This window comes from Stylophora pistillata, chromosome 2 (genome assembly GCF_964205215.1).
Source record: "Stylophora pistillata chromosome 2, jaStyPist1.2, whole genome shotgun sequence".
Classification (NCBI taxonomy): Eukaryota; Metazoa; Cnidaria; class Anthozoa; order Scleractinia; family Pocilloporidae; genus Stylophora; species Stylophora pistillata.
In genome coordinates, this window is record NC_142520.1 from 43,788,172 (window position 1) to 43,815,788 (window position 27,617).

Genomic DNA, 27,617 nt, shown 5'->3' on the forward strand with positions numbered 1-27,617 from the left:
GGCGCAGTCGTTTTCATTCATAACAATCTTGGCATGAATACTTTCATGGTCTTTGTTTTGGCAGGAGTGTACTCCTGCCAAAACAAAGACCATGAAAGTATTGATGCCAATATTATTATGAATGAAAACGACTCCGCCAATCTACGCCTGTACGAAGCATTTTTCATTAGAAAGTACAAACCTACACTCAATTCCCGAGAAAAATGTAGTGAATTCGCAGACCTTCTCTTTTAACATCTCGTTTTTTAGGCCATTTTAACGCTCTTATACATCCTTTGTTTATACGATCCATCATTTACTAGAGGTTAGGCTCCATTCACAGTTTATTTCTACAGCTTTCATACATAACAGGGGCGGATCCAGGAATTTTTGATTGGGGGGTCCAAATTTTGGTTCAGAAAGGACTGTTGGACTTTTGAGGCAGATTACTTCTCCTGCACACCCTCCACGCTCCCTTCCACCAGTCGCGGTTGCGCGTTATAATTCCTTGGCCGCTTACCTTTTACTTGGATTCATTAAAAAAGTCAGCCAGTTAATTAACAATTATTCCAGGGGCGCGCGTTGGATATGAGATGATAGATAGCCAACGAGGCGCGTAGCGCTGACTGGAGTTGGCTATAATCATCTCATATCCAACAAGCGCGAGTGGGAATAATTGTTTTATTAAAAACGCCCCCAAGATATTAGTCTTACCAAATCTTATCTTTTAGCTCCCTTTTAATTTTAAGCTGACGCGTACGCTTACCATAGTTGTAGATTAGAGTATAATGGCTCCTATACCATAATGGCTAAACTAATAAAAAGTCTTTAATTTGCATTATCCAATGATCCAGTTTTTAAATAAGAAGTGATATACGATCCTGTCGAAGCACAGGCGGCCCAAGCGTTCTGTGTGTGACTTTGGGTGTAAAATTCATTAACGGCAATAAGTAACATATTGAGATCGACTTTCAAGTGTACGTGAGGGCTATTAAAAAAAGGAAAAATTATTTTAAAAAAAATAAAAAATTCAAAAGGATACTAAAAGCGGGGAATAAAACATGTGAAGTCTCCTTACATTTTTTCCGTAGCCACTTTGTTGCCAACGGTCGTTTTAACGCTGTTTTGGCGACTTGCTTTGTAACGCGTGCGGTGTCACCAGTCAACTGTATAATGGAAAAAAATTAAAAAAAAATTAAGAAAAAATTAAATAGGAAAATAGCGAGCGATATATCGTATGAAGTCTCCTTTCCTTTTCTCCATTGCTTCTTTGTCGTTTACGGTCCTTTTAACGCTGTTTTGGCGACCTTCTTTGCAACGCGTGCGGTGCTACCGGTGAACTGCGTATAAAAAACTTATACACAGTTGACCGGTAGTACCACACACCCCCCGGACCCTCCCCTGGATCTGCCACTGCATAACCACGTATTTTACACATTTCACCTCACAATCGTTTTACATATAGACATACTGCTCCCGGAATACTTTCTTATCCCTGGTGATGCCGTTGATCGGCGAAAGCTCGGATTTGTGAGACATTTTACTTTTTACAGTGTAAGGCCTCATTCGATTATATGTTTATAGTTCTAACGACCCTAACATTATGCTTTCTTCAGCAGTAGCGTCTATAATTATTTACAAGTTAATGGGCTTTATATTCCAAGTAAAAACGGACAGACAAACAGGTAGACAGCAGTGAAAATGACGAAAGAGAAAGATGGCTACGTCCCATGATCCTTCGGCCTGTACAATAACTTTTTTCTTTACTGGAATTGTTTTTTGTTTTTGTTTTTTAGTTGTTGTTGCTGTTGTTTTTTAAATATGCATGCAAAATTTGTTCACTTCATATGCATATTAAGTTGACGATTTTGCTTGTTCTGTGTATCATGGCTATTTTGATAATTATATGTCTTGAGAGCGCCTTTTCATTATTCATTGTCCTGTATAGTCACACCAACTATGGATCAAGTACCGAAGCCGCAGTTCGTATTTTCAAACAGAACTTCCAACTTGTGGTGCCCAGTGGAAGGTGCACCGGCTCCATACATTGTGTGGAGAAAAAACGGTGTTGCTGTTCAAAATAGTACCAGCATAAAGTACCAGCTTCTTGCAACTGCAGAAAAGAATGCGAACTACAGCTGCGAGGTACGAAGAGGTAAAGGAATATTAAGAAGAGAATTCAGCCTCAGCATTGAAAGTGAGTTCACTTTTATCGCTGTTCGAGAGAACTGTATCAGTGATTTATGTGATTAGATTGCCTATACCCGTATTGTTTTTATTTGATTTTATTTCTAAACGTGTTTCTTTTTTTCTGTTTCAATTTTGAATTTGTCCCAGTATAGGGTTGTTTTGGAAAAAGAACTCCACAATGAAAAGCAAGGAGAGTTCAAGATTTTGTTCTCAATTACCTTTTTTTTTTAATGTTTTCATGGTTTTAAGAGAAATTTATTACTTAAAGGAGTTGTGGCAGGGTTTGTCGATCTCGAAAAACTTAGTCTTAACTCCTCACGCTTGTGATTTTCGATTTCTTTTTATTTTTCCCACCCTCAGCCATGCTCTTTCTCTTATAGAGAAATAAGGTATATATTCTATGGGAGATTTTCTCAGACGAGCGGATTCGAAATTTAAAAAATTGAAGGCTTCGATAAATACATCTTGTCATTCTTTAGTTAATTAATCAAAAATTTCTTATCTCGAATATACAGAGTGCCCTGACCCTTGCAAATGTAACACCTTCAATGGAACCTTTGTTACTGTAGACTGTAGTGGAAAAAGCCTTTCTTCATTTCAGTGGAAAATTCCACTTGCAACGGCAAATTTGTGAGTATAATTAAACCAGATTAAAACCGAAAAGAACTTGAGATAAGAAACAACCTCTGGCACTGTCAAAAGATACGAGTCGAAAAGCAAAACAAAAACCAAATAATTTGGATATATCAAAAAAGTTGAAATGGTAAATTGGCCACCGTAACGATTACAAAAGCTGACGTTTCGAGCGTTAGCCCTTCGTCGGAGCGAATAGAGGAATTGTGGGTTGTGTGTGCTTTTAAAGGCAGAAAATGGAGCTACGTGCCCCAGAAATCAAAATTTCTGACTGAGGTGGAATCAAAAAGGTATGAGAGGCATGGACCGAGGAAATGAAGGCTTTATTAATTAGATCATTGTCGTCATCTACGCGCACACCGTCAAAAGGAAAAGGACTGGGCTCAGAGGGAAAACCAACTAATCCATCCTTAAAATCAACTTTGAAACAAAATCGTTGAAGAAAATCTCTACCCAGTATAACATCAAAAGACAGGTCCTCTATCACGCATACTTCGAAAGTAAATATACGAGAACCAATGACAAATTCCATCAAAGTCTTTCCTATAATAGTCAAACGAGAACCATTGACTGTAGTCACACTTTCTGAATCAGTCACACCAAGCTCTGGGTAAACGTGACATAAGTGTTTTCGCCACACATTAGCGCTTACTGCTGTGACAGCAGCTCCGGAATCTATTAAACATTGAAAATTATGACCCTTTATGCTAACGGGTATAAGAGCACTTCCAGGCGCAAAAGAAATAGATTTGTAATTAACTTTGTCCTCTACATCATTACTAACGGGCTGAATAAAAGAATCCGCTTCAGCTCTGCTGCTAAAGTTATTTAAAGTCCTCGAGACGGATAAACTTGTTGACCCCTGTTCACTATTCTCTAGATCGCTGCTAGCCAAAGGCGAGTAGTCACTACATAAAGCTTTGTCGCTATCGGGCACCTTATTTTGCTTAGCGTTGTTCGAAATGACCTCCGAAATAACAAGATCGTCACTTCTTAACATATCATCATTAAAGATATCTGCTTGTTCAAAAATTAGGCTGTTTTCTTCGACAACAGCACTTTTAAAACTTGGAGGCTCTTCTTTTGAGACTTTACATAAACACTAAGGAGTTTTATCCTGAACAGACAAAGCAGAAAAATTCGGCATACTGGCGCCTGAAACTAAAGTCGCGTGTCCTTTGCTAGACACCGGAGGTTGTTTAAGTACTTCCACAGTACTTGTTATGACTACTTCAAACAATTCAAGTAACTTAATAACGATAGCTAAAATAATGGACAAAATAATGACGATACTACTCTCCAAACAAGCGCCTTGTTTTTGTCTACCACTCTGCGGAGGGTGACTAGATTAATGTTTTGGCGAGGTTTGACAGTTATCTTTAACAATAACATGTTGCGCTAAATCAACTCTCTCATCTACTGAAATATCGGCAGGCTTGGCTTTACTGAAAACAAGTTTATCAGCATTGCACGATCCTCCCGATAAATTTCGGTCTACAAGTTTCATTAAAGGTTTTTGTACAGTATTTGACGCCCCCATCACGGGTTCATTTTCTAACGAGACAGGGGCACTTTTCAGTTTCCCTGCTGCTTACACTGCCAATCAGAACTGTTTGACACCTATCTCGATAAAAATTTTGTCTATCACTACCACGACGAAAATTCCTAGGATCAGGTTTTGAACGACAAAAATAATAAGTATGCCCTTCTCGACCACAATTATAGCAAACAGCATCGCCAAAACGATACCGGGAAGTCCTTAGCTGAAAATTCTGGTTTGAGCACTGACTATAACCACTTGGTCTAGTGTTAATATTGCTTCCAATTAATTCGCGAAACTCGTCTCTAATAATTTGCTTCATCTCAGATTTGCTCATGTGAGGGTTTTGATCTGAAGCTGAACCTAGAGCACTGATTGACTTATCCTTAGGGATGATTGCTTTTGAGAGTTCGTCCAAAATTTGCGCTGATACTTCCTTAGGGTTAAAGTCTGCGCGTTTACTTGACCCTTGCAATACCGATTCTTTTAGCTTAGCGAAGTTTTCTGCCGATTCCAAATTTTCAGGTTGCTGCAAAACAACGTACTCGCGAGTCTCGGGAATGGGTCCCTGGACAAAGTAGTGTGTCCACTCAGAATTGGGCAAATTAATTCTCGCACAATGTGGTCGAAGGCTATAGGCATAATCTGCAAACGATTCTTTCTTCGGTTGTCGTCGTTGGCCTAGCGCTTGTCTTACGCGCCACTCACTAGCACCGGAGGCAAAATGCGTAACTAATTTCTCAGACAATTCTTCGAAAGACGTCTCGTCGGCCCTTGGCAAAGTTTTAACCAAGCGCTAGCGTAGGCCTTTAAATAAAGAGGAAGTAATAATGCTAAACTATCGTTGTCCCAACCATTTAGTCTACCGGCCCTCTTACAATTCTTAACAAATTCATGAACGTCTTCGGATTCGTCGCCTCTAAAAATTGGAAATGTAACTGATGATTTTACACCGCCGCTTCTATTTTGTGAACTAACCGAAGCTTGCATTCGTTCGACTGCTTGGCATAACTGACTAACTTGGTCTTCCATTTCTGCATAGGCTGGTGCGAGAGTCTAAAGAACTATGTCGACTATTAACAACCGAGTCATTACGAGCTTCGAGAGAATCTTCGCTTACATTTTTACGATTGGAAAGATTTTCTCTGGTCTTGCCACTCTCATAAATAAGATCTTCTTCGGAGTCAGAACTTTGGCTACCGGTACAAGAAGAAAGTAGAGGACATTCACTAGGCGTAGAAATTCCACTAAACGGCTGTGATTTGGTGTCGGCTCTCGGCGATCTATTAGCTGATTTAAAAAGTGAATGAAAGAATGGTTCTCTCGATTGCTGAACGGGTGGAGGGGGGGCTGGCCACTCATTCGAACCCGAACTTACAGCTAAACTTTCCTGGCGAACGGCTTCTTCAGCCAGGGCTCGCGTTCGCTGTCTAGTAATCAGGATGAATATTTAAGAGATACTACATGAGCCAAATTTCCCAAAAATGAAAGCAACGCAATCGAAAACGGTAATAATAAAGAGAAAACGTTACAGACGCGAAATTGAGAATCCAGACCATGAAATTGATCATTAACAGCGACATTCAAATCAGAAGCTAACTGACCTATACACTAAATAAACTGTTACATTCTACGTTGGCTAGATCATTATAAAAGAACTCAGCTATCACTCAGATTTAGAAACTCATATTAGCTTGCAACGGAAAAGCATGCTGATAAAAGCGAAGTTCCCCTCACGACTGTAGGAATTCCAAAAGCGTACTTCACCAACTTGTAGATAACGGGTGCTCCACCGGTTTTGTTAAAGATGGATCCTCCACCAAATTTGTTGTGGGGTTTTATTACTCGCTTGGCAAATTAACAAGAGGTACTGAGACTCTGTAATTTTCTTCTTTATTCTCCTATAGTGCTGCTTCTACTATAGCTAATTTTCTCTCTCTTTCTCCACTGCTTATCTCTACTACTTTCAGCAAGGAGTGTCCCAGTATTAAATACAAAAGTCACAGACATGTTTGGGTTACCTGACCGTGGGAATTTCCAAAACAGGATATTCAGTGTGGGTAAAACTCAAGGTCAGTTTTACCAACCCAAACATGACCACCTAGAAAACTAGTTATCCTCAACCATAACAATGGATTAAAATATCTAGCACGGTGAGAACTGAGCCAAGTTCAAGCACACACTAAAAAAGAATGATTAAAACTATAGATTTGTCAAAATAGCACGTAGGGGCGAAAAGGCAAGATTTAATAAAACAAAAGGTAAACCTAAAAATACTGGAACTATCAATCCTTGAAAACGCTCTACAACATTAAATTCACCTTGTAAATGCAGTGGTAACTAGTTTTGACTTCCTCCAATTTAGCATACATCCAGTGTCAAAATATGCAGGAAAAGTTAGGTGATAAAGCGTTGGTCAAGTCCTTACGGTATCACATTCGTGATAAAAAAGCTTGTAAAATCTTCTTGCTTTGTACGAAAGTTTTCATATGGAAGCCTAATAAGGTCACGATTTTTTTATCACGCGGGCACGATCATTTGCACACTCACCGAAGACGACTTGACAGTCATTACTGAGGATTTCTTTCTTAATATTCGGCTTTTGGCACAAAAAAGAGAGCACGGCAAATCCGTTGGTGGAATTTTCTGTCTACGATTTCTACAAAATTTTATGCTATCAGGCTTGTTTTCATTGCAGCGTTTGACCACAGAACATCCAAAATTTTCTATAATGAATTACAAGGTATGCAACTGATTTCTACTACAAAACAAGAGGCTACGCGGAGCCTATGATTCTGGCCGAATTTGCAGTTTAGAAGGAACACGATATTGACGTAAAATCTTCCAGTTTATAGCTGAAACAGTCACATATTACAACATTTATATTCCCCCCGAATTGAAGGCCTTGCTGACTTGAGTAAAATCTCCGATGAGTGCTTTTTATTGTTTGTTAACATGGAGCTGGAGTTATGGAGCAAGTTGATGCCAAGATAAATTGGAAATACTAAATTCGCTAGTTAAACTGCGGGGACTAATGCAAGTGCCGCGGAAACATCAACAGCATAGGAATAAGTCACTTCTTCACTTTGCGTGAGTCACGGAAAAATGCATTTAAATGCGATTAAGGCATGGGTCGCACTTGACAAAGTTTGGTGTAAATGTGGTTACTTTCGTGTAAAAATCTGTCATCTGGGAACATTGCCTAATGCGACCCTAACTTTTCCAGTTCGCAAAAACTTTGAAAACCGGCCAAAACATCAAAGACACCGTAGTGCTTGGGTGGGGCAGGTAGATTTCGAAAAACTCGGGCTAAAAAATAGCTATCACAGCGGTAACTGTCATCGCTTGTCGGTAAACAGCAAACGACTCGACTGGCCGCGGAACTGACCAGGTATATGGCGCTCCAAGTAAACTTCGCTTACGTCGATTTTTCGCTCTCATCATAGCATCAGTCTAAACAAGCGTTAACCCACCTTTCATAGATCATACGAAAGACAAAAAAGTGCTCGTGATTTAGCTGAATATGAAGAATAAGCATCACCGTGATCGTTATTAACAATGCTTCAACGGGACGCATTTTTTTAACGTTTGTTTTCCTTTTTCAGCTCACTGCTCTCTCCCCATAGCACGTCAATAAACGTGTGTCTGGTTTATCAAAGTGTCATCACTGACATATTTTTCACCTTGTGCGACCCTGACAGTTGAAACCAAAAGTTTCCTTTCCGGTTGCGGTTTCAAATTTTCTGTGTTCCTGCGCGGCCCATACCTAACTTTGTTTTCATTAGGTTTTCTCCAACTTACATCTGATAACAAACCTCTGAAGTTTACTGCCTCGGAACGATATACCACAGAAGGCATTTTATGGCCCGTGATTTTTTTACTGATTGAAATTAAAGATATGTGGCAGTGGCTGCCACAAGATTCTTTTCTTTCTTTTTATTTTTTTTTTCTCAGAAAAGTACGGTTGTTTTGTCCGCTAAAGTAATCAACGGATCGATCCAATCGTCAATGTTTATACAAGATGATTGAATTAATGAATCGAATTTAATAAATCAGCCAATAACCTTCAACTGTTTCCGTGGTTGTTAGTTTTCATCAGTGCGTTAACAATTAAGCGATTCACAGTTACTGTAGTAGCTTTTTTGCTCCAACTAAATATTTTTAATTTCACTCGTAAGATAAGTATAAACAGTAACTAGCCTGGTTATCGTTTACGCGCGGCCTAGCACTTTAAGCCTGAAACAATCTATTGCTTTACGTCAATAAAAACTGACACATATCGCCTGCTTGTAAGCATTGCGGGCTAAATGAAAATAATACAGCCTTTAAGAAGAATAATTTACTAAAGATAGCATTTGTTGTGAAACATTACTGCATGTCTCATCTATTGTTGTCTGTTTTATTTGGTTTGATATAAATAAAACAGACGAACCCTAATTAAGAAATGACTTAGCATATAATCCTCCACATCATTAGTTTGCTGGGGAACTTAGTTCTTGAAGATTAAAGTTCATACTGCAAACCAAATCTGATTGGTTGACGCAGTAACTTATTTCCCAAAGATTTCATTAAAAACATATTTGAGATGTGACTGGTTCATTCATATATATATATATATATATATATATTTTTTTTTTTTATGAGATTGGCCACACTCATCAGGCAACATCCTTGACTAATCTTTGGTCATACGAAACAGGACTGTGGCAATAAAACGATCAATCACTCCTGATGTCTTGAACTGGTTTCAAATAGTATATATATATACATACCTATATGTACATACGTAGATGTTGAGTAGTAAAATAAGATGACTATGTTTTTATCCCTACAAGCCTGTTTTGTGATTGTTCACTCATATAAAATCCCCTATGAATAAGCAATCACAAAACAGGCTTGCAGGGATAAAAATGTAGTTGTCGTATTTTTCTACTCAACATATATCGTGCTATACGGAAAATCAAAAGGAAGACTTCCTATATGCATATATGCATACACAATATATATACATAAATATGTGTACATATATATGTATACATATGTGTTGGGTAGAGAAATACAAGAGTAATCACGAAACAGACTTGTAGGAATAAAAATGTAGTCATTGTATTTTTCTACCAACATAGATTGCGCTCTATCTTTATGTATTGCAGGGCTCGACATTAACTTTTCAACTTACTAGCCAAGTGGCTAGTGACATGTTAGATGTTTTTAGATATTACGACAATTGAAGTCTGTTTACTAGCCAAACTGGCTAGTAGAAATTGAAAACCACTACCCAGAACTGAATTTCTACTAGTCTGTGGCTAGTGGGCTATCGTTAGGTTGAGCCCTGGTATTGAGCACTGTTATACAGAAAATTGAAGCTTAGATGATACCATATTTTTTTTTTTTTTTTTTGCGGGTAGAACGTATTTTGTAGAGCGCTTGACTAAATCGATTGAGGAGCAAATCATAACTTCACAGAAGCTCAGGTTTTTCAAGCAATCACCGTTTATTGCTACAGACCTGTTTCGTATGGTACTCGACCACTCATCAGGCAACCGAACAGTTCAACAGACACCTATATATATATATATTTAGAATAATTTCAGAGCTGAGCAAAAAGTTCCCAGCAATCTGATTGGTCCAGTGGTTCCTTATATGGCGCTATATAAACCGCTCCGCGAGGTTTATATTAAATGTTAAAATGGAATGTTAATAAAATGTTACTAAAATGTTATGATTTTAGAAATTTCTCTGTTGCTTAGCTCTGAAATTATACTAAAACAACTATTCACCTCAGGCTCGGTGAATATTGTCGAATAATCCCCTCGACTTCGTCTCGAGGATTATTCAACGATATTCACCTCGCCTTCGGGCGATATTCACCTCGCCTTCGATATTCACCTTGCACTGATGAGGCCCAGAAGGCCGAAACAGTACTGTCTGCAGTTAAATATATAAATATATATATATATATATATATATATATATATATATATATATATATATATATATATATAAAAGGAGGTTCAATATATTTACATATATAGGTATCTGTTATATATATATATATCTGTGTATATAATTGCAGACAGTACTGTTTATATATATCTGTGTATATAACTGCAGACAGTACTGTTTCGGCCTTCTGGGCCTCATCAGTGCAGTGCTAATGCTAGGATGGAGGAGAACCAATATGGTCACCCCAAACGATCCAACCTTTGTGGTATCGTCTAAGCCATGCCAGAGTGCTCAAACTAGAGTACACTAGCGAGCATGCGCAATTGCAGAGCAATGACTCATCCTAGTTAGAGTGCTCAATTTGGACATGAAAGCAAAGCTTTGTATGCCAAAGAGCTATATCTAACTGCAGACAGTACTGATACCTTCTCAAGAACTTTGTGACAAAATAATGCAATCTTTCAGTAACACACGATTTAGGTCTTTAAATACCATAGCAACTATTTTCTATTTTCAGTTCTTAAATGTATATAGCCTATCTAGCAACTGTAGCAACTGTTTTTTTGTATCCCATAGCAATCCCATGTAAGCTTTTATTGCCAGTTTGTGTAATGTAACAGTCATTCGTTGATATTGCCTGATGAGTGTGGTAATTCTCTAACCATATATATCAAGAACTTTATATTTATTTACATATAGGTGTATATATAGAATTCTGAGGGGGTAATTTAAGGAGATTCCGAAGGGGGTTCAATTGTGTAGCCTGATAGCTACATAGAATTCTGAGGGGGGGTAATTTAAGGAAATTATGAAGGGGGTTAAAATATTTCTTTTCTGGAGGGTTGTCACAGGAAAGCCTTCAATAGGGGGGTGCGGATTTTAAATGGAATGGCCCATTGAACAAACACTCCAGCTGACGAGGAATGTTAAATAACGAAGATGCCCGAGCTAAGATATACAAGACTCTGTCGAGGTGTATTATAAGATATCCAATTCCATTGTCACTTTGATAGAAACGATCATTCACTCGACCCAAGACGAATTCTATGCTGTGCCGTAAGTAGCTCTTCAAAAGATCCATTTCCTTCGGCAGAGGGCAAATAATAGATACCACATTATTGCTTCACGTAAGAGTGTATGGAATCAAGTGAACGCTTCATGTAATTTAGGTTGAATTATAGCTCCTCTTGAGTGGACAACTCGAAACGACGAAACGACATAACGAAACGACGAAACGACGAAACGCCATGGCGAAACGACGAAACGACAAAACGACGAACCGATGTGGTCGGTGGCGAGTCGGACTCGTAAAACGACGAGTCGAAGAGGCCAGCCGACGAATCGAACTAACAATACGACGAAACGAACTGGAAGTTCGACCAGTCGAACTCAGAAAACGAGGACTTGACTTGGTATTCCTATACCACCAGCATGGGATGCCAGTCCGTTGCGAGGTTTTCCAGCAGCATTTCGTCAAATTTCCTAGAGAGATCGTCAGACCCATTCATACTCCTTGGTGGAAAGAGAAACTGTGAGAGTAAAGTGTATATATCAAACTGATGGCAACACAATGACCAGACTAGGTCAACACGGAGTATAGCTTACTAACCGTTTGACCACCGCGACAGCCACTCTTTTTGTACGAGTTGCCGAGATATATTGATAGGGAGTTTTAAATTAGTTTATGCTAACTTATATATACGTTTTTACATGATTGTAACTATTTCATCATAGGAAATTGAGTGACAACCAGTTAACCGACTTACCACTGGACATTTTCATTAACAGTTCTCACCTGGAGGGGCTGTAAGCAACGAATTCCTTCCCTAATCTAATTATAGATAATAAACATTCACTTCTACCATTGCATAATAAAAAATCATGCCTATTTACTTTATTTCATAATGAATTCACTTACTATGACTGATGCAAGTTTGATAACTAGCTCTTGTTATAACGAAAGACTCTATTAATGAGAAGTGACGAAATTATACTTTTCGGTAAATAGTATAAATTCACGGACTATGACTGATAAATCGTAATTTTTTGGGGTTTTTTACTAAGGATGCATGACAGATCTGCTGCCGGTGTTTTTCATATATAGGCGATTTATATACGTCTCATGATCAACGAAGTTTGATTGTTCCTTTGCGCCCTTTGAGGTTAATCTTGTTTTACTAAAAATCTTATCGAACACAGCGAGACTGTCGCTATGTACATTGTAAGTACAAGTCTTTCGTTGAAGCCAGCCCAAATTCAGCCTATATGCTCGCTGCCAATTCAAATGTAAAAGAACGCTACAAACTCTTCGCTTACAAAGGTGCAGAAGGGTTTAATTTGGCTGAAAAATACAGAGTCATTCTGCCTAATCAGCTCGATGTGATAAATAGACAGAAAACCCTCCGGAATACCTAATATGGAATTGTTTCAAGTTCTTCAACAGAGACAATCGAGAAAACAGATTGAACTTATTTTCAAAAACATTATTCCAGGTCATCAGGTCTTCAGAACTTCTGCAAAATGTTCAAAGCCTGGTTTCCAAGACACTGTTATGAAATTTCTGTTCCCTATTATGACTTTGGCTCAAATTTAAATGCAAAAAATTTTCCAGCTTGTAAGGTAACTTTTCTGAAATTCACGTTCGATAATCCAAAGTCGTTACTGAAGAACGCCTCCAGGCTTATTTTTTTTACATCACTTCCTGGTGGTATGAATTCAGACAATGGAGACTTATTTCAAATCGATATAAGTGCTCTTAGGAAAAGTTCTGAAAACAACTCGTATGATCGAAGGATTAACAGACTAGGTCAAAAAGGTTTGCACCCAACAACACCAAGTATCGTCCTCACCTGCACATCCTAACCTCCGGTTATCACTAACAAATTAGTTATTAAAAGGTCTGTGACAATCCTACAGATTCTTGGATAAAAATCAGCTAAAGGGCTTGCCACAAGGTATCTTCAGTGCTAACACAAAGCTAAAGGGGTTGTAAGTACAATCTGTCACTGATAGAACTTTCTCTTCCTTGATTTCACTATGCACTTTAAAAAGAACGAACAGCACCCATGGAAATAAATCCGTGTGAGTGAAAATTGGTTGGTGCATCCAAAATCGCGAACTAGAATGTATAATCTTGTTTTTGGAACCAATAATTGAAGAAGATTTATTGGTTGAGGTCTGAATCTGGTTTGAGTACGATTATTTACAGTGGAACGTGATTCACATCAATGTTTATGCCATTGCACGCAAACGCTCATAACTTTTGAAATGTAGAAAACGTACCGGGGTTTTTGCATCTGTTTACCTATAAAGGTCTAAACTTAATTGCTGTGTAGGACAGAGTTGTCAACCAGGTTCCAAATACCATAACTTAACGTCTAAATCAAAACTATTAATGGCCATCGGCCGATGGCGATTCATAGTGGTCAGAATATGCCAAAATTCGTCTCTTCAAATATATTGAGAGGTAAATTCTAACCTTCCTGGAAAATTAGAAAGGTTTTAAGCAATTTGATATAAAATTTCGTGGCTTAAATATGGGAATCAAATATTTTACAATGTTACAAAACATGCCTATTTTTCAATTTTCGAGACGTTGCAACCGTTCCTACGGACTGGGGAAATATTAGTAAGATTAAGCACCGCGAAAACGGCAAACGCTGAACGTCGGCTAGCCGTTTGTCGTTTGCCGTTCCGTCTGCGATGTTCGTCTGTTTAAGCTTCCCGACGACACGGTTTAATTTTCCAAAGGCAAATATTCCCGGTCACCATTCACTGCGACTAGAAATAATGGATGTAAAGAAGTAATGTATTTTCCGCTTGAATTTGAATTATATTAGCTTTACAAGCAGGTCATATAGAAGTAAGATGATAAACGAAGCTTAGCTATAAAAGCAAGCGATAAAAATGTAGAAATATAGTCAGTAAAATGGGCTGCAAACACTCGCCTTTTCGCGTTTCCTACAAAAGGGAAAAATGTCCTCCTCGAGTAGAAACGGCGGCCGGCAAACGGCAAACGCCGTAAATGTCAGGTCACGAGACCCTCTCTGCTGTTCGCGGGAAAAAATACGTAGTGCTTAATCTCTCTATAAAATAGCCCCTAATGCAGTCAGAAAATTATTTTGAGTCAAACAAAAATCTAATTTAGTTCTTTCCTAAATAACGTCTTTCTGTTGACAGAGTTTTAGGCAAAATTATTTTTGACGCGAAATTGAGCGGGTGAAAACAAGAGAAGGCCTCTTAAAAGGCATATTCACGATTTACAAGGTTTATATATCTGTTAAGTAGCGAAAATTCTTAGGATTAAGGTTTAAAACTTTTCCCCATTTAGGAAAACGTGCTTTGTGACGTCACTGACAACAAAACGTCATATGTTATTTCAAATTACGTGATATGTTTTGTGTACTGAGCCACATTCGTACATCACATTTTAAGATAACTAATAGAAGAAACTCAAAAATGGCATTTTATGAAATGTTGCATATTCAATTTGGTAGCCTAGCCTTAATACACTTGAGTTGGCGGAACCCAATTTGAGGCAAAGATAGACAGATGGTGATACAGTTAGTTGTTGTTGTTAGGTTGCAATACCTTTAAGATCGTTCAGAGTCTTTCCTTTTTTCCTTCCTTTTTAATGTTATACATTGCTCGTTAGGCTGTTGAATGATAACCAACTGAAGACGTTACCAAAGAATATTTTCAAGAACAATACTAAGCTGGATTCGTTGTAAGTTGCAATTGCTTTCAAAATACTACAAACCACATTTTTATACACTAATACTTGACCTAAACGTATCTTATTGTACTTTTGCAAACGGTTAATGCGGTAATCTTAATTTCTCAATGAATTATGAGGAACTAAACATTCGTAATAAAGAACAATAGTCTTTCCTTCCTTTTGGCTACACTGTGTCACTGCATAAATTACACCTTTAGGTGCAACATCGCCCACGCTGTCATTGCAGGAAACGATAATAAAAAGATAATGGCAACAAAAGTAAAAGAAACTTTCATGAAAAGAAAGGTGATATTATATTGTAAAAAGACTTATGGAAGTTTCTGCGGGAAAATTTGGCGGCCGTATATATATTTAGCTAACAAAAGAAACCAACGAAAAGTGAGAATAGATGCGAGAAGCCAATAAACAAATAAGCTTTTATCAAGCTCGTACCTCCCTATAAACCATTTTTACAATTTTGGAAAACTACAAATAACAAGAACTTTTAATTGCTAGACAGATTTGCTTGATGGTCTATTTTCATCGGGGAAAATAAAAACCATTCAATTTTTGTTGCTTGCGTAATTGTTTAGACTGTCATTTAAGCTGGCATTTAGACTTTTATTTTATTTTTAGCTTTCATGATATGATAACGATATATCAAATTCATTTAAAGAGGGTAACACACATGTCTACAACAGTAATTCAGGTGATGAACCAGTGGTCCGATACCCCCAAAGTGATATGTTTCCGGCGCCTCCTAGAGCTCATTATAATCCTCGTCCAGGGACTTGGGCTAAAATAAGTCAGAGTCGGGCCCAAGACTCATTTATGCCCACAAACGTAAACTTTCTTTTAATTGTATGATATATTGCAATGACACATAATTTACCTAGTCAAATTAGAAGTGGGATGTTGCAGGTCATCGGGGTAAATTGTAAGTTACAAAGAAAAGTTCAAATTTATCATCAAATCCATGAAGAATTGACGTTTTGTTTGACAACTTAATTCTTATCTTCTAAATTCGGCTGGTGTTGCCAATTTCTTGTTATGAAAGTTAGTCACAACCATCTGAAAAGGCGAATCACAGGAAGCTAACCAAAATGAGCCAAACTGGAGAGACTGTTAATTAATGCTTATCATGTAGATCTGGAGATTTACCAAATGCGTGGCTTTATTGTCATTAGAAACAAACTAGGAAGACTGGGCTCCCCTTCTGATCTTCTCGTTGTCCAGTTCTATACTTATCATTTTTATAGGTATGCAGAGTATTTAATGCAGTGTAGAGAAATTATGACTTTCGTTCTTCGATAGGTTCTTGCATGGAAACCGGTTGAAAGGCTTGCCACAAGATGTTTTCAGTACAAACACCAAGTTGGTTTGGGTGTAAGTTTTTATTCTAAACCTAAGTCCTAAGATACGTTGATATTAAATTTCAGATGTAAAAACTCTTTCTTACTGATAGTCATAATTTCTTTTAATAATTTTTGGACAAAAACCAGTCACAAGGCTTGCCACAAGGCAATTTTGCTGTTAACACAAAGCTGCATTGGTTGTAAGTTACATATTATTTGCAGCGATGTCCTATGGATAGGAAAAGCAGCATTGATCGCCGAAGAAGTTACTTTTCTCGTTTGGATGCCAAAGGGGAAGCGGTGGGGAAGGGGAGGCTAGGATTAGTCACCTGCACTCTTAGACTTCCTTAGCTGCACAATCTCTTTACTTCTGTTCAACACTTGTAGCAATCCCTGTTCCACCTGTCTTTGATAATCCTTTCTTCCTTTCAATTCTCTTCCGTATATTTACCAGTCTTGCAAAACCAACCCTACAAATGCTGGGTATGAAACATTATTATATCACCTTGAAATCAAAATTCAGTGTGCTAGAGAAAAGCTTCTTAAAAGCTCTTCATTTGAACGTAAACGAAACAAAATAACAAAGTTGCTCACAACTACGCAGTCCCGCTTGAATTAAGGCCTGGTTTAGAGTCAAATAACGTCAAAAGTACAGGGTTGACAAGGCCACTCAGATTTTATAGGCGCGTAATGGTGCTTAAATGTCTGATTACGAAGCTAATAAAAACAGAAGTAAATATTATAAACACTATTAACTTAACACCGACGGTGAAGAAATCCTGTCAGAAGAAGAGACCACACAGGCAGATCCGATCGTTATAGCTCTTTATTCTCTTAGCATCCAGCCTCTGATCACGAGTCTACAGAAGGCGTCTACAGTAAAGCAGTGCTGGTTCGCCGATGACGCGTGTGAGGCAGGCACTACTACAGAGATCAAGAGATAGTGGGGCATGCTTAGTACTCTGGATCCATACTTTTTCTACCTTACAAACGACATGAACTGCTGGACTATCGCAAGGTCATACAAGAAAGAAAATGTGAAAGAAGTATTTAAGGAAACGAACACTAACATAAAAAGGGGAGAGAAGAGACATTCGAGACTGTCTAGACGAATACGTCAGTAAGAACGTTTCTGAGAGGATCAGTTAAGTAGCTTAATTGGCGTAATTCCCTCAGACACGGCCACAGGCATGCTATGCCGTTTTCACATCGGTGACTTACTTCCTGAGAACACTGTCCGTCATCCAGGATCTACTAGAACCACAGGAGAATGCATTATTTCAGAAACTTATTCTCTAATAACGAACACAGATGTGATCAGCTAGATAATTAAGGACATCCTTGCAATCCCAGTCCGCCCAGGAGGCCCGTACCATGTTAATTCAAGCCAGGAAGCAACTCGAGAGCACACTTCATCACTTCATCCCTCACTGTGTACATCACCTCTCAAACACACCAGCTACAGGACGAGTCTTTGCTTAAGTCGGCCCCACACGCAGTTAATCGCGAAAGAGCAGAAGAACTCAAAGACAGGACAGAGAGGATTAGGACGAGTGCATCCCTAAAGATCAGACCACCGCCCAGAATACTGTTGTCTTCCGCGACATGTACTTAGAGTGCCCAGTTTATCATCGAGCGCAGTAACAACTTGCATGAACACAAAAGTAACTGGATGAGCTGGAATCTTTGATGTTGAACCGAATACTTGTTTCTGTAAATTTGTACCTCAGGCTTCGAAGCAAGAAATTGAGTTTAAGATGGGCTGTTCTCGATCACTTTCATCGTACGGTTCCACTATACGAAATTCTAGATACAATTTTTTTCGTATGTCAATGAGGTGGATCTTTTTTTAATTTAAAAGACGAGAGACAAAGGGCAAACGGCAAAGCAGTTGTCTAATTATTTTAATCAACAGCTTATTTTATTTTATTTTATTTTATTAGCTTCGCGACCGGTAGGGACACCGCAACAGCTTGCGTCAATTACAGCGGGCCCAGTACACCCACCCATCCCACCCCAGGGGAGGACATTCATCACACAGTACTCTCGTGCGTGGGAAATTAACGTCTCCTACCCCCAACCCTGCAGGAGACGGGACCCCCATTTATTCGTCCCTATCCGAGAAGACTAGAATATCTAACCATTTCTTGATGTTATAGAAAGGTAGCAAATTCTTCTAAATTATTTTAAGATCCTGAGTTTTGGTCCGGCCGGGGCTCGAACCCTCGACCCCCCGCACAACAGTCCAGCGCTCTATCCATTGAGCTAACTGGGAGACGGTTAAGCGACAAGCGTCAGCAAAAATAAACTTGCGTCTGTATCACAGATGGGAACTTACTCTGCAACCGAGCAAACCGCCGCAGGAGTTTCGTATCTCTTCACCCGAAATTGTTTTTCGAGGAAAGGATAGAGATTGACATTTTTTATAATTTGGAGTATGGAATTATTTTTCTGATAAGCAGGTGGTGAACAGTACAAGAAAATGTGCATTTATATCCACTTACACGTAAAGGTCCATAATTTTCGAATTATTGTACCTTTCATCAAACGCATACTCCAGGTCGTCCATAATGAATTCTTTTGGAAAAAAGTGATGCTAAAACTCGAAAACGATCTAATTCTTGGGACTAGATACGCTTTTTTATTTTAGTCTTGTGATCGTGTTACGCGTGACATAATAGTGTTATATTCGTTAAAGAAGATGGGTCACAAAACAGCACGGTTATGTAACCTACATTTTTTTGAAGGTAGTACATAGCATGAATCATTTAAAGGGAACATGGATCGAACAAAGCCGACAAACTTTGATGGACGCAGGGGTCGAGAAACCGAAGTTATGGGGGTTTTAAGATTTCCTTAGCCACACACTTGTAGTTAAGTGCCACCTCCCTTACTTCATCAATAAACATGCTGTATGTTGAAGTGTAAGCCAGTCGATTAAATGAAATATTACCAAGCTTTCCAACTGTATTATTCTGTTATTTGTTGTCATTGTCGTTTTTACCGTGATTTTGTAGGAATTACCTCGGATCTGCACCTTTTGATGCAATAAAATTTCTAGTGAGCGCCGATGAAAACTAAGACAAGAAAGTTATTCTCATGCTACACAAGAAAATGATGATCAATTTTATTTCGACACTACTTTTTAAATCTATTAATTGAATTCAGTCTTGAGCGACTTGATCTGTTAAATAAAATAAACAAAAAAACAGAATGAAGTATTATTCCTCAGCAGAACCGTTTCATTGGTGATTAGTTTGAATTTATTAATTTTTTCATCGTTAAACAATAACTCATTCTAAACATCTTTGTCCTTGTGTCGCTTGTTTTATGCATGGTTTCGCCATAAATACGTTCAAGATGCATTGTAAATCGAACAAGGTGGTGCTCAAAAGAGACCTACTTTCATGAATGAGAAGAAATATTCAATAAACAAGGGGAAAAACGACGACGATCTCCAAATTATACTTTTAAAATTATGAAGAAGAATAAGTAGAGCTGAAATCTAGTTAAAATTTAATGACAGCGACACAAATGGCATACAAAAGTGATTTAACTAGCTGTAATATTGATTGATGAATCAATAGATACGAGACCCAACTGGAATAGAATAATTATAAAGTTTAATCGCTCATGTGGATTCATATCATCATCTTAGTTGCCGTATCAGTTCTATAGCTTGTTGCATGACTCTTAAAGAGGATAATATTGTTTTCCTTTAAAGATATTTTTGAAACTGAAACTTAGTGTTGGCGATCTTTAAAGAGCCGAGTTTAGAATATTCAAGGACACATATAACTTTGATATCTCTTTGCAACGACTACTAAGTCATTTCCGAAGCACAACAAGACGGGGCGACGTTCTTGCCTCAGTTTATTACCAGTATTTTTGCTGCACGCGCCAGTAACACCCTTGGCTAATGACTTCTAAAAAGGACATATACAAGCTTTGTGAATGGAATTTAGTCGAATTTAGCCTAACTTTGGACCGAAACATGGCAACAGAACCTTGACATTTTATAACGTCTCAAGCAGATTGCAGCAGCAGCTCATCAGTTCCAAACCTCAAACACCGCAGCAAATCCTCAAATCTCTCAGTTATTCCGAGCCTAGATCTTCTCGGAGATCTAGCAAAGAATTAAAAAAAAGGTTATAATTTACACTTGAGGCTGGACTAGTAACTTTCATCATATGTATCGGGCCAGAAGCCCTTGATATCCAATCTGGTTTACCCTTCGCCTCCAATGAAGAGAAAGGTAGGACCGATAAAGTTTTGAAGTTTTGAAATAATTACCGCCAAGGCGAGACGAACTCGATTTATGAGTGTTAAACAAATTCCATACTAGACTAAGACCATAGTTGGGAAAAACACATCAAAATGATTAATGAGAAGCTAGAATTCTATTGACGGGAAGCGCCATTCATTGGACGCGTGATGACGAAGAATCAAGGGAAAGGCAGTTCCAAGGAAAGCTGACGCAATAGTCCTGGTAGAGCGACCAAAGTGCCAGAAGTACAGAGATTTATAAGGCTACGAAACCTTTCATAAATGTTGGAGTCGCTATGCTGCCTAACACACAAGAATGGTGGGTGGATCTGCATCCATTAGCAGAAAATTCGCTTTGAAGAGATCAGACGCTGCCTCCAAAGCACCAGTGTTTTCAGCTAGAGTGACCCAACAGAGGGCCAAGGAGATGTGTCCAAGAATGGGCTTGGCTTTTTATTGATGCAGCATTGTTAACCAGTGACATATTTAAGTAAGACTCTCCTGTTGGCGGAGAGAAAGCACTCGCAGATGGAAATGGAAGTTTAGCCCCAGTCCTTGGCATAAAGCCTATCCACCGATATTTGTTCGACTGGAAAGCCATCCGGCAATAGACTGGTCTCTATTTTGCAGAAGCTATTAGCATCAGCTCACATTAGGCTACAGTGCCTCTTGTCGCGACTGGAGCAGTGTGAGTAGCAGATACGCGACAAGCCACGGAAAGAATTTTTTCCAGGCGACACTCTGTCAAGAGCTTGCCACCCACTTTGTTCCTATTCTAGACTATTAAGTTAGGAAAAATCAGACAGAGAGAGGACTTGTGAACCAACCGTACGAGCTTGGATTAAACAACCTGGGAATGCTTACCAGATGCAAAAGATGTTCGCCAAGGGCCCATCCATCCGAGCAAATCCAGGCGAGATTCTGGCACCCCGTCGGAACAGGCTCAAACAGTTCCCTAACAGCAGCAGAGAGGCATTTTGTCTGCGCATGCGCGAGCGGAATTAGTTTGTCGCGTTCGGCGCCATTTGTAGAGTTTTCGACGCGTCTCTGCGAGGTTTCACTCGACGATCGACACCTTTTTGTAATATTTTGTGAATATGGATGAAGGAGTATGACAAGTTCACCAACATTTCTAACTCTGTGGATACTCATGGTGTTTGCTGGCTCTTCGGTTGAGGATATTTTAATGATCAAAGTGCGAACAAAACGCGAAAAAAGCCCGAAAACTTGAAGTTTGAGATTTGAGTTACTGAAGATCAATATGTACACATGAGACAACAAACTTTGAAGGTTAGTCTTAAGATGTTGATGTTTTATTTTTGTGAATGACAAAGTTGTCTGTGGAGACGATCGTGAGATATTTGATCCGAGTAAAGATAGAAATTTAGAGTTTGATATTATTTTACTTCAACTTCGAAGTAAAATTGCGTTAAGTTTGAGGTGGCCCCCAAGCATCAAATCACTTTAAATAACATCGTCTTTCCCTTCTCTTTACAGTCATGTAGGACACAAAGCTTTAAAAAATGTTCCAGCTTCAGGATTAAGTTGCTCTAACTACAACCCTCGGCGAATTATTTTTCGGGAGGTTTTGGTGAATTTTTCAAGTCATGACCCAAAACCGTCTTTGGCCTTTTTGCTCTCTAAGTCTATTGAATATGGTGGGTAGGCATGTGTCTTAACAACGGTTATGATCTTACCTCAATCAACTACGGTTTTAGCTTATTTTTTTACTGTGTTTTGGCGGTAATTTTTATTATTGCCTTTTCGAGCTTCATGTGCTAACTAGAGGAGAAACTTCGGTAAAACTTATTTATCAATTGGCCCCCAAATCCCTTTCTATTGTCAGTTCATTGTTTATTTATCTAGCTTTCGGTCTAACTAGTCCATTAACTTCAAAAAAATGCGTGGGCTTTGTCTCATGAGTTAAACTGGTGCCCTTTTCTTCATGTTCATGTGTTATTCGAAACGAATGGCGTCAGCTGTATTCTGTCCTGTTCATTTCAGTAGAATGCTTTGCCTTGCGAAATGAATGTTGAATCGAAGTGCACTATGAATTTCAAACCATTTGAGTTATATTTCACTTTGCTGTATATGTCGTGATCATGAAACTCTTATTTATTAAGATTGATGATATGAATTAACTTTTATGTTCTCTTCTGTTTAAGGTAATGTGAAGTGACCCAATAATTGGTAGTATAGACAGAATGGTTGGCAGTGACATTTACTGTGGCAAGCTGTTATTCAAGAATTTGTCATTATTCCCAGAAGCTTACTACTGGTTTAAATTATTAGTCTTTTGTTCTCTGTACACAACTTGCCTAGACTAATATGCTATATGGGAGTTATGTCTACTTTATTTGTAAAATTGGTAAAATTACCAATAAAAGTTCCAATAAAGTTTTCAGAAGTTTTGTCCAGATTTCATTGAAAATGAATGTGAGAAGTGATCAGTCACATTCCTTAAGAGTGTTTAAGCTTCCAGGATGAGAGCGTCCTCACTGATACTATCAGCTGTACAGGTTCTCATAAAATTGTCAGATAACTCTCGTAGCTTAATAGGTTGAAATGCAAGGTTGCTGAAGGTGTATGTGATGTTTTTGGGCCGTTTCTGGGCTTTTACATAGATCAACCAGAGAGGCATTTTGTCTGCACTTGTTCAGTAGTTTTCTGTTTGAAGTGGATGACTGCTGCTACATGCCTCTGTGGATTTCCCGTGAAAAAAGTCAAGCAGGAAAATGTATTGGAAAACAATAGTAGAGCAAGTTCTTGAGACAACTTTTCTTGTCATTTTTCCCTCTCTAACTTAGACGGAAGCACCCTAGTCTTAATATGGTTGTGTGGTGTGAAAGGAAGTGACATTGATTGATTTTCCAAATGCAAAAGCGTGTACAATCGAGTTCAATTCCTTTGAGTGTTTTAGAGCTTAAACTGCTGGTGCAATGTAGTTGCAAAAAGTAAAAGTTCACATAAGTTTAGGTTTTGGTTGAAAAGTTTTTTTAACAAATCACAACTGAATCAATTATTTTCCTAAGAAAAAATATATTTGACTTCATCCATCCTTCTTACAGCCCAAAAACATCACATACACCTTTTGCAACCTATTAAGTTATGAGAGTTATCTGACAAATTCATAAGAACCTGCACAGCTGATAGTATCAGTGAGGACAAAACCCAAACTTTTCCCCTAGGCTTGTATCCCCTGGAAACAATTAAGACTGAATAAAGTCAGATTAAAATAACGAGGAGAGTTTTGCTTTTTTATGAAAATGGATCACTTATACCTATAAGATTTTAGAGAAATAAGACTGAAGTCAAAAGGAGACTTTGATACTGCATTTTAAGTGGTAATGAACACCAACCTGGCTGCTATATTAAAGAAATTTATAGACATTTGCCAGGGGGTTTAGCTGTGACAATTTTACAGGAGACAAATCATGTATGAATCACTCAATAATTTATTAGCTCTCATCCTGGAAGCTTAAACACTCTTAAGGAATATGACTGATCACTTCTCACATTCATTTTCAATGAAATCTGGACAAAACTTCTGAAGAATTTATTGGAACTTTTATTGGTAATTTTACCAATTTTACAAATAAAGTAGACTTAACTCCCATATAGCATATTAGTCTAGGCAAGTTGTGTACAGAGAACAAAAGACTAATAATTTAAACCAGTAGTAAGCTTCTAGGAATAATGACAAATTCTTGAATAACAGCTTGCCACAGTAAATGTCACTGCCAACCATTCTGTCTATACTACCAATTATTGGGTCACTTCACATTACCTTAAACAGAAGAGAACATAAAAGTTAATCCATATCATCAATCTTAATAAATAAGAGTTTCATGATCACGACATATACAGCAAAGTGAAATATAACTCAACTGGTTTGAAATTCATAGTGCACTTCGACTCAACATTCATTTCGCAAGGCAAAGCATTCTACTGAAATGAACAGGACAGAATACAGCTGACACCATTCGTTTCGAATAACACATGAACATGAAGAAAAGGGCACCAGTTTAACTCATGAGACAAAGCCCACGCATTTTTTTGAGGTTAATGTACTAGTTAGATCGAAAGCTAGATAAATAAACAATGAACTGACAATAGAAAGGGATTTGGGGGCCAATTGATAAATAAGTTTTACCGAAGTTTCTCCTCTAGTTAGCACATGAAGCTCGAAAAGGCAATAATAAAAATTACCGCCAAAACACAGTAAAAAAATAAGCCAAAACCGTAGTTGATTGAGGTAAGATCATAACCGTTGTTAAGACACATGCCTACCCACCATATTCAATAGACTTAGAGAGCAAAAAGGCCAAAGACGGTTTTGGGTCATGACTTGAAAAATTCACTAAAACCTCCCGAAAAATAATTCGCCGAGGGTTGTAGTTAGAGCAACTTAATCCTGAAGCTGGAACATTTTTTAAAGCTTTGTGTCCTACATGACTGTAAAGAGAAGGGAAAGACGATGTTATTTAAAGTGATTTGATGCTTGGGGGCCACCTCAAACTTAACGCAATTTTACTTCGAAGTTGAAGTAAAATAATATCAAACTCTAAATTTCTATCTTTCCTCGGATCAAATATCTCACGATCGTCTCCACAGACAACTTTGTGATTCACAAAAATAAAACATCAACATCTTAAGACTAACCTTCAAGGTTTGTTATCTCATGTGTACATATTGATCTTCAGTAACTCAAATCTAAAACTTCAAGTTTTCGGGCATTTTTCGCGTTTTTGTTCGCACTTTGATCATTAAAATATCCTCAACCGAAGAGCCAGCAAACACCATGAGTATCCAGAGAGTTAGAAATGTTGGCGAACTTGTCATACGTCTTCATCCATATTCACAAAATATTACAAAAAGGTGTCGACCGTCGAGTGAAACCTCGCAGAGACGCGTCGAAAACTCTACAAATGGCGCCGAACGCGACAAACTAATTCTGCTCGCGCATGCGCAGAAAAAATGCCTCTCTGCTCCAAACAGCTAGAAAGATTTATAATGGCAAGACCAAGTAAGGTCAATGTTCTCTCTGTAAGACCTGACAAGCCCCAAGTAATGGAGTCCAGTACCACGAGATTAAAACGGTTCTCAAGGCCACCAAGTTACTTGCAGGACTATGCATAAGTATAATCGAATGGCTGACTGTAGACCATCCAAAGTTTTAAAGAAAGAGACATTGAACTCATAGTGCCTGATTTACTCGTCAGTAACCTTTCCAGTAAGTTATTTAACTCTAGCTTCTTCCCAAGTGCTTATGTTGTGTTTTGGCGCTGCTTTCTAAAAGAGTAGAGGTTTGATAGTGCACCTGTGATGAGAGGTTACGAGACCAAGTAGAACCATGTGTTTTGAGACTGGAAGGCCGTTAAACCTGATCAAAGTTATGTTTACCATGTCTTCTCTGGTAGTGCAGGTCGCTAATGTAACACACATATATATATATATATATATTTTGTTTTTTTTTTCTTTGACGAAATTTTTACAGCGAAACAAAGATCCTATGACAGTACATCATAAGGCACCGGAGGTGTTCTCTCGTGTAGGGCCCTTGCCACAAGAACAAAACACAGCAAATTCTCCCTGCTTCTTTTGTTGGCTGAGGCGGGAGACGATTTCGTCTGCTACTTTCATAATTTGAAAGTTCAACTGAAATAACGAATATGCCTCAAATAATGACTCATTGACACTGACCAGCCGAATATAATTTCACGTTCAACAGAACTATAACTGCATTCACGTTTTTCTACTGGAAATCCTCTTGGAAATAGAAAAAAAACCTGTGTCATTTTTGTCAATCATATTCTCCCAAGTGGCCCATAAGTAATCATTAGGTCTTTTTTTATTGAATGAGAAATATCTCATCACTAATCCCTGGGTTTCAAGTGCTTTTAAAATTTTTTTCGAGGGCTTAGCGCTAAAATAGTAAACATGTCTACTTACACCCACCACGTCAATGTACATATTTGAAGATTTTCAAGAGTTTGACAAAATTAGAAAAGTGTAAAAGATTTAGCTAGAGGGAATTTTGTGCAAATGTTTCGCGGTTGTACACCTCGGGTATAGGACGAAGGGCTAACGCTCGAAACGTCAGCTTTTGTAATCGTTACGGTGGTCAATTTACCATTTCAACTTTGTTGATATATCCAAATTATTTCATTACTTCCACCGACGCAGCCCCAAACAGTTTCTTTCGAAACTATCAGACTTTATTCATAGGTATGAAGAAAGTTATATGCAAGGAATTAAATTTCAAGTAATTTGAAATGGAACATAGAATCAGTCTTATTCAACACAAAGCTCTTGAACAAAAGGTTATCCTTTAAACCGGCACCCTTAACCCCATAGGTGTCATTTTACTAATTTATTCGTGTTTTTCTCGTCACCATGTTCCCACCAATAGGGTAGCTCCACTTTCTACATTAAACCCACACGCAACCCACAACTCCTGCATTCGCTCTGACGAAGGGCTAACGCTAGAAACGTTAGCTTTTTTAACTCTTTACGGTGGCCAATTTACAATTTCAACTCATTTAATATAACCGGACTACCTTGTTACCCCCACCGACGCAGCACAACAGTTTCTTTAGAAACTTCCCCCCCCCCCCTTCATTCCATGGTGGATTACTCCCTTTGACGTTATTCCTCGCCAAGAAAAAATAATCCCCATTATTTTCTCTCCTATTCATCCATCTACCGCCTGAGAGTTTAAAACCACAGAATATGTATCATTGACTATAAAGCATGTAAATTTTGCTTTCTAAAGTCTGATCAGAGGAGTAATTGGACTGCTGCCTTTAGATCATCTCCTCTGAAGTTTTAATACAAATTATTTTTAACAGAATATCGATTTTATATCATGACTCTACCTGGCGATATAAACCTGAACATAGCGTTTTAATTTGCGCATGCTCATTATATAGTTTTAAATAAAACTATTGAAATATTTTGTGTTTACTTATAATTTGAAACTGTCCCACTC

General features: G+C 38.2%; 1 protein-coding gene and 1 long non-coding RNA gene across 2 annotated transcripts; both read left to right on the forward strand.

Annotated features, from left to right (window-relative positions):
- Positions 1 to 1,582: 1,582 nt before the first annotated feature.
- Positions 1,583 to 12,165, forward strand: LOC148739695 (WAP, Kazal, immunoglobulin, Kunitz and NTR domain-containing protein 1-like). Its single transcript, XM_088750101.1, has 3 exons — positions 1,583 to 2,176; positions 2,685 to 2,799; positions 12,023 to 12,165. The coding sequence occupies exons 1-3, from the start codon at positions 1,939 to 1,941 to the stop codon at positions 12,096 to 12,098; spliced, it is 429 nt and encodes a 142-aa protein (XP_088606227.1). The 5' UTR covers positions 1,583 to 1,938; the 3' UTR covers positions 12,099 to 12,165.
- A 9,432-nt stretch (positions 12,166 to 21,597) lies between these two features.
- Positions 21,598 to 23,043, forward strand: LOC148739696 (uncharacterized). The gene is made up of 2 exons (XR_015996965.1): positions 21,598 to 21,916; positions 22,792 to 23,043. It is a non-coding gene; the product is annotated as an uncharacterized LOC148739696 (long non-coding RNA).
- Positions 23,044 to 27,617: the final 4,574 nt, after the last annotated feature.

What these genes read in the sequence shown, in the direction of transcription:
- LOC148739695 (XM_088750101.1), top strand. Translation starts at nt 1,939, where the DNA reads ATGGATCAAGTACCGAAGCCGCAGTTCGTATTTTCAAACAGAACTTCC. An exon ending in ATTCAGCCTCAGCATTGAAA is followed by an intron (nt 2,177 to 2,684) that starts GTGAGTTCACTT and finishes TCGAATATACAG; the next exon opens with AGTGCCCTGACCCTTGCAAA. An exon ending in CCACTTGCAACGGCAAATTT is followed by an intron (nt 2,800 to 12,022) that starts GTGAGTATAATT and finishes ATTTCATCATAG; the next exon opens with GAAATTGAGTGACAACCAGT.